Genomic DNA, 13,947 nt, shown 5'->3' on the forward strand with positions numbered 1-13,947 from the left:
GAACCTGGGACCTTGTGGTTCGCAGCCGAGTAACATGACCACAATACAAAAGCAATTGCTCAGGTAGCGTAGCTGTTAACTGGCTTATAAGCTTTCACCACACGATACTGAAATATTTCAAATATGAAATTTACCCGGCAAGGAAAAATGATCTTTACGACGCAAGATCCAGTTTGCGCTGTAGAACTGTTAAAAAAGAGTTATGAATATACCTATCATAACGAAAGCAATATGGGAGAGCACAACGTCTCGTATTTCTTTTTTATATTATTTGATATGCCTACCAAAATATCACTTTAAGAAATAGCAGGAGAATTAACCAAACAATGATATAGAATTAACCGAAATACATCGAATTTTAAAACAAAATGAGACTCGGGAAATTTTACCTGTTTTTATCATTTGGAACTTTCTTGCCAGATTCAATGAAAATCTGGTTCACAAATAAAAAAAAATCCAACCTTTATCGAACGTCCAAGGCAATGTGCAAAATGTTTCAGTTTTGTCCACCCGACAAAAGCTATCGATGAAGCAAAATTATGTCACCTGTACGCACATCTCATGATGGTGAATGCAAGAGTCACCAAAAATGTATCAACTGTCAAGGTGCAAACCAACCTACGGCGAAGGTTTGTCCATTATACATTCAGGAATAGCAGATATTGGAATTAAAATATCGAAATCGCATAACAAATGTGGCGCACAGAATTTTTAATCAATCAAAACCCGCCAATAACACATTTAAAGTCACCTGAAAGTTTTCATTGGAATACCAATACAAAAAGACTGATGAAAGCAAAATGAGTAGTCGGTAATGCTCTAAAAAACTATAGTATTTACTTTCTTGAAGAACGTTGGATCATTGAAACAACAAACGTATCATTCAGAAATAAGATATGTAACAAGATTGATAACCTCAGCAGAATCGAGATAGGTCCTAAAACAAAAGACGCATTTAGGTCATAATTCCCAGACAAATGAAGAACCCAAAATACAAAGATATTAGTTGCTCAGATTCTAAATCAGATGAAAAATTGTTTTCAGTTTCTAAAGTTTCTTTATTTAAAATCTGTAGCTAAAGATATTTATAATAATATCAGAAAGCGAGCAAAGAGATTGAAGATGAAATTGAGGAGCCATCAAGTTTTAACTGAATTTGCAAGACAGTAATAAAGGAAAACCAGAGATTGTACACATATATTACACATTCGACTAAAAAATGCATTTTCGATTGATAAGCATAATTAAATGTACTGTCAGAACCAAGATTTTGAATATAACCCTCAACTAATCAATTTTTCAAGAATCATAATTTACCAAAGACGAGTGATGAAGAATTGGCAAAAGCCCTGCAAACAAGTGCCAGGTCAACCTGTCTAGAGGATAAAATTAATATTCCAAGATTTTTTAAAAGTATTCCATGATGGCAAATGATGCCAAACAATGAATAGCAGCAATGGATGCAGAAATGCAAAATATGAAAAACTGAACAGTCTGTATAACTCATACAGGTATCAACGAAAGATGTCAGAATAGTAGGATGTTGATGGTATTTAATCCACAGAAGGTTAATGAAGATAGGGCGGTTCATTAAAAGGCAAGTTCAACTGTTAAAGGTTTTTCACAATGCATTTGTGAAAATTACAAGACATTCTTCGTGGTCATTACTTTCCCCTTAATTTGATTAGTTTTATTTTATTTTTATTTATTTATTTTGCATTTTTATAAACAATTCAGATTGATTACATTGGCAAGTAAAGGCAAATTACACTTATCTCTAAACAAAATTGGACGAGACAATGCACATATGACAGTTGCAAGATGAAAAATGGAAAAACCATTCTGCAAATTAGACAAAGCATTCTATAGGTTTAAGCATGTCGAAAGACACTGGTTTACTGAAATTTTTAGAGCATTATAAAAATTAAATTTTATAGAATTGAAGACGACTAATGAAGTGTTTATAAATAACAATATCAATATTTGCTATAAATAGAGGGCATTATTCTCCTAGGAAAAATAAAGAAATGCACTCTATGGTGTAATTATTTGAAAATAATGATTTCAAATAATTTTACTATCACATTTTATTTGAAAATTTTGATTTAAAGGCAATCAGAAAAACGAAGATTCTCTTAGATAAGTTTTATTATTTTCTTCAATAAATTAAATTCCTATCTCAAGATCAGAGCAGCACATAAATGAAGTTACACTCAATACAAGAATTTTGAAAAGCAAAAAATACAGAATGCTTAGCTCTTATCACATTGAGAACTAAATCCGATAGTACTTTTGAAGTAAAGCTCTTTTCACAATTTCAGACAAATTCTGGAGTCATCCATTGAAGAGGACTGATGAAACTATTAGGCTATCTATAAGCCAACATACCCTTCAAATGAGACATCGAGAGTATCTTTGATAACATTTTCAGAAGCTGACTTTTCATCTTGCAGAGGTGATAGCATTTCAGATGGTAGACTCAGTTTTCTGAGGTGAAGCACCAGTCCAGATGTAAAATACCAAGCAAAAATGCTTATCTCTTTCATCCATGGAAGTTGAATTTCTGAATATTTGTGAAACTGCTAAAGAATTGATATGGCTCTTTCTTCAAGAATATCAACTAGCCTATGTTTTTTAGAAGATATTTCTAATAATCAATTCAGAGACAATATGGAAGAAATTCAATTTACTAAATCATAGATTCAAAATAATCATGCTAAGCATATAGCAGACATAAAATACCATTCCATTAATGATCTGTTAGGCTTGAAATTTAAAAAAATGTTGTAGATTAATACTAAGATGAATATAGCAGACATTTACCAAAGTTCAGACAAATTTCAGTTTAATAAATTTAATAAGAAATTATTAAAAAAATTGGGAATAAATTTAAAAAAAAAAAGATTTATACGAGACATACAGTACAAACAATAATATTAAGTTACATGGATATAAATATATATATATAAAATATACTTTCATATTATATGCGCTGCATACAGTTCTTGGTATTTCTTGCCTGTATGATTTAAATGATTTATCATCTGTTTCAATTTGATTTTCTTTTCACTTTTACAAGTTTATTAAATTAATTATATGAAATGTAAATGATACTGATTACTTGAAATTCTAAAATTATTTGTTAGAAATATACGTTTTGTGAGAGATGTAATATATTGCTATTCAAATGTTAAAAGTTAATATGTATCAAAGTTAAAAATTTGTAAGATTACCCAAAAGCTTTAACAAATTTAAGATTTGTGAACTAGGTGTCACAAAAATTTAAACTGTAGTTGTACGGTGATAAAACTAAACTTTAGGTTTTGGTATTTAAAAAAAATTACTCAAATTTAACTTTTCTTTTTTAGGAAAGTAACCGAGATGCTGCTGTGGATGGCATTTGTTGGGAATAAATTAAAACTTTCCTGGTATTTCTCGACAACATCAACAATTTTGTTTTACAAACTTTTTTTTTTTTTTTTTAGCTCTATCAAGTCATCAATGCTGATCTATACCGATACGAGATTCAAATTAATAATTGATTTGAATTTGCAAGTGATTGAAATATAAAAATCTGATTGTTGCATATATAGAGAGACAGGTAAATGTTTTCCTGCACTGTAGTAGTAACTATCAATGTGAGAGTGATGTCCTGCTATAAGTTAAATATTGGTTTTCTTATGGTTACAAACAGTTAATCTTTAATGATAAATAAATTATTTCCATTTTAAAAAACAATTCAATTATGATGATTTCTTCCTGTAAGGGGGAACAGAAAAGTTTAATAAAGTTTAGCCAACATTCTCCAATAAAAAAATCATGTTTGAGCTACATAATTTTTGAACAATTAAATTGTATTGTTTTGATAAATATGAGATCATCTTATATGCAACCTGTTTGTCATTCAATTTGTATTTTTAATTGTATCACAACATCCTAAAGTTCTGATTAAATAAATTGAGATGAGTTTTTTTTCAGGTTTCATTTTGGTCGAAAAGACTGGCTAATATATTTGTACTTCCAATTAATGGTTTGGATAATGTTTCAAAGTTTTTCAGCAATTTAGTTGCCTTTTGAAGGACCCTTTTCATTTGTGATTGATTGGCAACTAAAAAACTTTGTATATGGAAAAAATAGTTGTGTCATTTTATTGGGTAAAATTTTTTATCTTTCAGCTATGCATCCTGGTCATTTGGAACATCAGTTCCCGTAACAAAATTGAACAAACTGTGACCTTTCAGGTTCATTACGTTCTATTTCGCTAAACTTTACAACATCGAAAAGCCGAAATCAGAATTAGTTTTCGCTATTGTAAAAAAATATAATTTTCACTTAAAAATTGTTTTTACTTAATTATTTATGCATCCTACATATCCCGAGCCAAATGAAACTACATCTAGGCCTAGAGCAGCCATCAGTGAAGAAAAGGCATAGAAGATGTACATACATATTTCTTCATGACACATAAGAGAAAGGGGGAGAATGCTAAAAACTATATACAAATATAAATGAAACATGAAAATGATACAATTGCCCCATTTATGGTAAATTGCCATTTTTGAAACTATTGTACACAAATTCCTAAGACTTAATTAAGAAAGACTTAAATATTCCTAAAATAAGGCAAATATTTAAGTCTTTCAGTAGCAAATCAAAAGGGAATAAACAGAATATAAGTGTTAAAATAGATGCATACAATGTTGAAAAGAAAATTAAAATGTTTGTAATCTGAATCTAGAGAAAAAAACAAAACAAAAAAAAGTCATTGAATTCGGAAACGGGAATTTACATTCTATCAACTAAATCTCAACTATAAATTAAATACCTTTATGGACTTTTTAAGCATCTTATCCAAAAAACTAAATATGCACCTTCTGTTTTATAATGCATAATTTATATTAAATAATTATTCAAAAAAATTTTAATGTGTATTTTTAAAATTTTAATATTTGTTTCTATCTACAGAATCTTCTCTTATAGAACAAATAATGTCTTTTTAATTTTGACAAAAAAACAAAAAAATGATCAAATTATCAATAACAAAAAAAAAACCGAATCAACTATTATAAGATTAACAATAAAGAACTGCGATCTTTTTCAACATTTCTCAAAATTAACAGTTTATTTAGATGGTACATCATTTCTGAAAATATCAATTGTGATGTAGAAGCATAGAATGGCTAAAAATTTTGCATTTCATTCTAATGCAATAACAAAATTCGACATGACTGTGATGAAAAGAGTACACTTCCTCTTGTACTAATTCACAATTCAATTATTACAGCTAAGAACTCAAGTTTTATAGAATGGCTATTAACATAAGACAGGTAAAACTACTATGAAATCAATGACAGAACAATGCCATGTTCTAAATGACATTTCTAAGTCATTTTTTTAATGGAAACTAATGGCAGCATTCAGAAATGACCCATCTATAAATTATCTCATCTCTTTTTACTTCAGAAATTTAGTAAAAGCTTTTTTTTTTTTTTTTTTTTTTTTTACATTTTATGTTCTGAAAATTGAATGAAAATCTACTTTTTAACCTATAAGCAAAAATTTTTAAAAAGAGAAAAAAGTATTATTATATATTTTACAAATAAATGAAGATGGTTTAGTTTTCATAAATAATGGAAATAAATTCATGAAATTAGAAAAAAGTCCATTCTGCAATTAGAAGCAAAATGAAAATAAAAAAATGGAAGTTGAAATTTTAAAAAGTACTTTTTAAAGTTAGTGTGAAGCAATATATCACATAACTTCAAAATTTAACAAAATACATCAAATGAAGAATCTTATTCAATTAACTGCTTTAAAATTTTAAATCAACTTATAAAAAAAAAAAAAAAACTTTCTTATAAGTGGTAAAATAATGTTAGAGATGTGAAGAAGCAATGATAATGTTTTGAATTTCATTATAATAAAAATCATTGTTATAAATTGTGTCACAACTAATTTTTTAAAAATTACTAAAACTAAAGGAAAATATTTAATAATTCAAACAAAATCTTTATCGCTGAAAAGGTATTTCTTTTTAATTTTTAAAATGATATTATAACAATTTTTTTACTATAATATGCTTTAATGTTACAATGAAAACACGTTAAAATTCTATTGTTATTTTTAAAATTAAACTTCCAATTAAAAATTTTGAAAAATCTATTTTTAATGGCCTTTTAATACCCTAAAAAAATAATTTCCTAAATTTCATGCCCTTAATTTTAATAATTTATGTTATGTATTACTCTGTCAATCAGGGCAAAAAATTTCTATAAGGTTTTTAAAAAAATATATGTATTAAAAAATTTCAGAATCTGAAACTTGGAAAAATAAATGTTTTGGAAACTTTTTTTCCCCCTTAGTAAAAACTAAAATTTAGCGAATTGATTCAACAAATAATAATATTCAAATGAATGAAGACATTATAAAACACTGCAAAAAAAAAAAAAAAAATTATCATTACAATTTATGGTTTCAAAAGTTAAAATCGTGCCATATTAGATATTACATGATTGACTAACATAATTGCATATCACAATAAATTACTATTCAATGCTGTAAAAAGAAATCGCTTTTAAGAGATTATTTAAGAGATCCAAAATGACATATTAATGACAATGATGACTGAATAGTAATGTATTATAAAGAGGCTTCACTGAAAGTTTTTAGAACAGCTTTTTCCATGTTTGATATATTTCTTCGGCATACCAAATTCATCCTGATGTATTCTTATTTTTCCTTAATAGGATCAATCTGTATATTCTTCTTTAACAATATATAAAAGGTTACACATATACTTACCAGGCATACTAAATTTTTAAACATATAAAACACTAAAAATTGAACATTTTTCAAATCTCAACCAGTATGGCACAGTAAGTATTTAATACTGCCCTTTCCACATAATTATTCCAGTATTTCAACAAACAGTAATGCACACAGTTCAAGAAAGAGGGAAGGGGGAGGAAGGATCATTAAGCCTTATCTTAATATTTGTTGGAACCCCTGTAGTCCTTCTCTGTATTCTTTTTTGTTAGCTTTCTGTCTTGATACATCCAGTAAACAAGTCTTGAATGAACCAAGATTTTGAATTGTTATATTCAACAAGTAGAGAAACCAAACCAAATGCTTCTTGAGAAAATTAAGCACTTTTTTAGGACTTTTAAGCCCCCCCCCCAAATAAAACACTTTAATGTGCTTTAAAGTGGTTTTCAATTTTAAGCACTTTTCATGACACCAAGCACCCCGAGTCCTTCAAACGGTCCCAATGAATAAGTAACATGATTTATCAAAAATTGAAAAAACTCTTAAAGCTGATTTAGAGAAGGACAATCTAGCAGATTATTACCAATTGGAGGTGAAAATCATTGACAAAAGAACAGAAGAAAACCAGCAAGAAGTTGTGGCAGTTGATGAGGAATTGATGCAGTTGTTTTTTAAGAGATGCCCTGCCAATGTTTCAGAACATTTAACTCCACACTATTTCATAAAAGATTACTAAATCATTTTAATCACCATAACTAACTGACTAGTGATAAAGCATAGGAAGTGACTCATTTCATGAATTCCAAGGATATAAAATCAGTTCAATTAACAATGAAATCATTTTCAAGAAAATATATATTCAAATAACTAGAATAAAGGAATAATCATTACCAGCTATAAATGGAAGCTTGAATTTACATAAAGGAATATTTGTTGAGAAACAGCAGAAAAAAAATACAAAAGAAGACAGAAAAACTCGGTTATTTTTGAACATCCTGTGTTGGACAAGCAACTAGAAAAAAAAGACAGTTCGTAACTAATTTACCTCAAGTTAAAAATGAATTTTAAAAAATGGGGTATCTTATGAGATAAAATACCACCTTATCTGAAAGACTCCTTAATAAATGAATTTAAAAATCCCATGCTGAATGGCCCGGAAGAATATGTAGTTCATATGTCTATGAATATTAAGTCTATTCCATGTTTAATATTCATAGATATAAAGACAAATGTTACAGTTGAGAATTGATACCTTGAAATTTTTCTTTTAAATCGCACCCAGTAGTATAACATCTCTTACTACTTAACTAAAGATTATCACTGGTATTCAAGCAACAAAAGGAAACTAGATATGACCATCAGATGTGATTCAAGACTATTTATGCATCAAGTACACATTATTTGCATAATGCATCCTCAAGCTAGAAATTTTATTGAAAAAATATGTATCTATTATATATGAAAAGAAATGAAATTTTTACAGAAAGAAAAGAAATGCTATTACATTAAGCTAACAATAAATTTTTCAATCTTGTACAATCTTATCAAAGGAAGAAAATCCTAATCCCCATTCATTATGAATTTTTTTGAATCTCTTGAATATACTGAAATGCAGCAACTCCACTTCTAATATTGGTTTTGCACCGTATACCATCTTTCATATGAAGGTGTAAATGAAGACAGATTCTTAAAATTGAAATTTGCACAATTTCGATAGCAAAAAGTCAAATTCAAATGTAGAAAAAATAAGCTTATATAACCTAAACCTCAATCACAACAGAATATATCAATAAAGGAATCAATTTTGAAGAATTCATTAAGGTTTGCTTCATTTAATAACTCGGCCAACTCTAAAATTAAATTACAGAGCAATTGTCGATCTTTCATAAACTGGCCAAATCCAATAAAAGTAAAAAATCATCGAGTAGTAGTCTGCGATAAAAAAAAAACAATCCTAAAGAAAGTTAACTTTTTCGTTTTGAAAATACTTTTTTTTTATTACAGGTATCAAAAACAAATATTTTAAACAATTTTTTTGGTCAAATACATGTGTGCATAATATCATTGTGCCATCTATTGGAAAAAAGAATTTGTTGTAAAATAGAGCTGAGTGCGAGCATTTAGAAAAAGATGTGTGCACCATCTCAGCTCTTTTCAATTTAATTATCGCGAATTAAACATGAATTACAGTCAGCTAGATTAGTTTTTATTTAATGAGTTTTGAGTTCTTTTTATGAGTGTCAATGTCATTTGGTCCATCAAGCCAGAGTGAAATTATTAGTGTGAAAACAGTTTTGATTCACTATCAAATGTTCTGCGATTCACGAGTTATTGAGATATCCAGAGTATAAAAATTCTTCATAAAAGGCAGGATTGTTTAGTTTTCTTAACTGACTGTACCTCATTTCAAAATGTTTAAGATTTGCAGGAAGGATGATTTAAGTCTTATTGCCAAAGAACTTGATTTGAACAAAAACAATAAAACGATAGTTTTAGAACTAATGATATGATTAAAAAAAGCAACCAATTTAAACTGATTCTGAAATTGTAAGTGACCTTGCAAAATTAATTAAATTATAGAAAGAGCAAAAACTGAGCTTGAAATAGAGCAAATTCATGCCAAGTTAAAAGAAAATAATGCATAATCATTTGAGCTTAATGATTCCTTAGGCTCATTAGTAAAGAGTATTAGAACTCTAATAATTAAAGTACCAAACAATTGTGGTTTCTTTTTTTCATCTTTAGAGCGAGCATTTACAGTAAAGAGTGTACCAGAGAAATATAAATCCGAGATTCTTCTTAGCCTACTAGGTGAAAGATCATCCAATATAATCACATACATAGATGCCGAGGATCTAAATAAATGAGAAAATTAAAGACATTGTGCTGTGAGAATTTCAGAATGACTATGCATCAATCAAATAAGACCTATGTTCAGTTCGCATCACATTTAACCACTAACTGGAAATATTACTTCAAAGTAAAAAATATGTCAAATTTTAAAACATAAACCAACTCAAAAGAGTTTGTTGTAAAATAGTGGAGCCACAAGCAGCCGGGAAGAGATTTGTGTACCATTGGCTCTCATCAATTTAATTATTGTGAAAATTGAATTACAGTTTGCTAGGTTATTTTTTGTTTAATGAGTTCGAATTCTTCTTCTGAGGTTCGGCATCACCAGTTATTTTCAAAATATAGTTTGGTCATTTCAAAATTATTTTATCAGGTAGAATTATACACCTTGTGGCTGTACTATTATCCTATTTTGAGCATAAGTTACCAGACTGCAATTTATTGATGTTCTGCATCTTGTAAATAGATAAGGTAAGAAATTTTTAAACAAGAGAAAGAGCTATAGTATGAAAAGTGCTTGATATATTAATAAGCACATAATGTGGAGATGAAATGGCTCTGGTGATAAAAACAAAGAAACCATATAATATAGAAAACAATTTTGATCAAAGCACTACTTAAAATTAAACCCAATAAGAGTTGGCAGCTACCAACACTAAGCATTACAAACTTTGTGCTTTACCATGATGCTGGCTGATACCTATACATTGGGAATCATACCTAAGGATAATAATACTCTTAACGCTAAATTGAAGAAAATGATTCATTCACTAAATCTCCACAAGACTAATAACATAGGGTCATACTTCTTAACTAGCACACTAGGGAGTGTAGTATACTGCTACTTTAAAGGGTTTCTATACACCCTAAAGAGTTATTAGGATTTTTGGCATTCAAAAGAAGTCAGAAACAGAGTGGCTGAAATGCCTCATGGAATGCCCTTCAAGTGCCATCATGGGTGAGAGGAAAGCAAAAGAATGGAGGAGAGGAACTGAAAAAAGGCCAAAACAGACATTACATCAAAGCTGTAATGTCTGTTATACTAAATAAGTGAGAATGAATGAGACAACTCATGTATAGTCAGGTATTAAGATTTTATATTATATACAAATTTATATAATGCATTTCAGAAAAAAGAAAAAATGTTAATTAAAAAAATTAATATTCAAATTTATATTCATTATGCAAATTTACCTATCATAACAATTTTTTTAAAAATATGCTACAGGTGAGAAAATGAATATGTTCTTGGACAAAATTTCTACTCATTTAAAATATACAGTTCTACTTAAAAATACTAATTTATTAAAAAAAATACCAAGAAAAGGGGATATATTTATATAAAACAAGTTAAGCTTATTTTATAATAAAATCTCAAAAATTCTACTTTTTTTATAATTAGCAGAAATTATTGAAATTGTTTATAAATATTATATTATATTATTATAGTATATCGGAAATATATACAACATAACAAAACAAAGACATGAGGAAAAAGGAAGGGGAAGAAAGAATATTCTACTTCTAAACTCAGCACAGATGAGAAGGGCCATATTTTTTTAATTACAGAAAAATAATATAACATCTATGCTGAATAAAAGAACTCACCAAATTAACCTTAGGAAAAATTCAGCCAAAGCAGGAAACACAAAGTCATCACTTCCTATTCGCCATCGTCTTTTAAATATAACAATACCTGGCATTTTCACTCTAGAAATATAGATAAAAAAGATATTTGCAATTCATTTCTTAAAATATTTCCATTTTCCTTCTAGAGAGTAAAAATAGCAATATTAAATTAATATTCAAGCATTAAAATAAAGAATATGATGATAACCAGTCAAATCTAGAAGTTAGTATGCATAAGCAAAAGAACAGAGTTAAAATACAAAATAATTAAATTTTATTATTTTTAATGATCTTGTTCAAAGTTAAAAAAGTTATGTGATTTCATCAATACGAGATATTTATTGATTTATTTTCAAATAGTCTTTATGAGGATTTCAATTAAAGTGGGTAATTATGATGCACTAATTAAGCACATAGACAGGCCAGTATAAAAAGCACTTTTAGAATTTCCTTGAAGCTGAAGGAATTCTCAAACTAATTATAAACGTCTCAAAACACTAATTCAAAATCCAAAAGATATGGTTTTGAAATTTTTCCCCCGACACGAATTTATTTTTGAAGTTATCAATTTCATTAATACAAACTTCAGTTTCATTCTTAATATTACTTGGAATATTTGATTTTAAAAATATCAACATAGATTACTTATAAATGGTTAAATCTTTCAAGATATTTCTCCTGTATATTCAATGTCAATATAGAGGACACGTAGAGATGATCAATTTAAAATTAATATTCACTGTTTACACAGCTGATTTTTTCCCCTTACAATCACAATGTTCATAACTTAGTGTATTAAATTTTAAAAATATAATAACATTATCTGTAAGTTAGTATATATAAATACATCAATATCTTTTGTAAATAATCACACACACACACACACATATATATATATATATATATAGAAAAAAATAATAAATACAAGTTAATAAATTACAATCCTTATATAAAAATAATAATATAAGAAATTACTTTTTAAAAAAAATATTATTAGCTTCATGATAACTAAAATATTTTCATGTATAAACTTCACTTATTTTTTGTTGTTGCTAACTTTAATTTCAGCAATGTTATTGTACAAAGTATCAGTTAAAATCATAATAGCACAAAAGAGAAACATAAAATCAGAATTTTGTAATTTATAAAAAACTTAATTAGTGCAAATTTCATATAATATATATCATTAAATCAATTTTCGCCTGCATAACCAAGACCTTCAAAAGTTCGCAACTTTACATTAACAAACTTTAAAAGAATAAAATTTAAGAAACATTAAATTAAACTATTCTCTATATGACAGGAATTGTAGCAGAATTCAAATCATTACTTCAATTGTGAGACACTGCAATCAAGTTTCAATTACATAACCAAAAATAAATAATTTCAAACATTTATTTAAAATAATAAGTACCGATTTAAGGCAACTTAGAAATCTATTTGATTCGCTTACAGATTACTCACTAAAAGATTCAACAAGCTTCATTGCAAACCAACATCCAGTTTTGAACAATTTTTGGCCCACAAGGAAACAGTTTCTGCAGTTTTTATACCTCAGAGAAATATGATAAAAAATTATTAACATTCACAGAAATTTCTCAAAGGAATGTTATCATTTGATAATCATAAATTAACAACAAATATTCTATTATCTGCCACATATGACCCCAATGTGATCAACTTGATATAAAGGCTAAGAATAATTCATTATCACTTCTCTAAATAACACAAGAATTCTATATCTTATAAATTTATCACTATCCAAATAAGTTCTTATTGTGAAGCATTTCAATAAAAATAGTAGCATTTTATTAATTTGTATATCAATTGGACAAAGAGTGATTAATTTGCAGGAGCAGTGATCAATTAATCAAAATTATATATAGTGGATGAAGTCTCTGTACAATATATCATAAAATCTAATGTATTTTACAGCAAAATTTTGATATACGCTGATGAGAAGGAGATAGCTTTTTTTTTTTTTTTTTTTTTGTATATATCCCTATATTTTAGCTGCTTTACCTCAAAGTATTTTTGATTCCAACTTAAAAGGACATACAATCTATAGTTATTATTGGATGAACAAAGGAATTTTACTGTTTGAAAATTTTATCCTTTGAGTCCTCAGAAAGACTGAAAATTGATGAAAATGGCTAAAATAAAATAATTATTTTATTATAAAATAAATTTTGTATTACTTATTGCTTAAAGCAAAGTTATTAAAAAAGAAGATATTCCAGTTTAATTTTACTCACTCCATGCATTAGAGTTAACAATGATTGAAATCTCCATATAGTTTATTGTTGATGGGTATGGCATGGTATGTCATAGTTTAAAATAGAGATGAGGATACCAAATTTGTAACAAGAGAGAGGTAATTTGTACAGGAGTTTAATTCCATTTAAATGTGAAAATTCAGAGTATTATTCAAAAAACCATTATATCACTTCCTATCCTTACAAGACTGATCAAGTTACAAAGGTAAGAGCAGTTTTAGTCTAAATTTACAATGTTATCCATGCATTTTTTTTTTCAGTATTGGCTTTATTCATAAATTATTTATAAACTAAATAGCCATTATTATTAATCCAATTTTACCTGTTTTAATCATTTCTGTTTAAGATATACTTTGACCAGTATGCTGAAATGAAGAAGAAAAATATATTCTAATTTCATAAATTCAAATCTTGCATATAAAAT

The 13,947-nt window shown here is 27.5% G+C and overlaps 1 protein-coding gene across 6 annotated transcripts in view; it reads right to left on the reverse strand.

The window, feature by feature from the left end:
* The window catches only part of LOC129975076 (diacylglycerol lipase-beta-like), a 79,283-nt gene that overhangs the window by 64,138 nt on the left and 1,198 nt on the right, over positions 1-13,947 (reverse strand). For 2 of the 6 annotated variants that reach the window (XM_056087971.1, XM_056087970.1), the window contains exons 2-4: positions 13,846-13,888; positions 12,712-12,800; positions 11,227-11,328 (exon numbers count right to left, since the gene is read on the reverse strand). In XM_056087971.1, the coding sequence (XP_055943946.1) occupies positions 11,227-11,321 (95 nt within the window). In that variant the 5' untranslated portion in view covers positions 11,322-11,328; positions 12,712-12,800; positions 13,846-13,888. The remainder of the gene's footprint in view (positions 1-11,226; positions 11,329-12,711; positions 12,801-13,845; positions 13,889-13,947) is intronic. The other 4 variants (XM_056087973.1, XM_056087969.1, XM_056087974.1 and 1 more) reach the window with 2 other exon arrangements.

The sequence above is a fragment of the Argiope bruennichi genome, chromosome 7 (genome assembly GCF_947563725.1).
Source record: "Argiope bruennichi chromosome 7, qqArgBrue1.1, whole genome shotgun sequence".
Classification (NCBI taxonomy): Eukaryota; Metazoa; Arthropoda; class Arachnida; order Araneae; family Araneidae; genus Argiope; species Argiope bruennichi.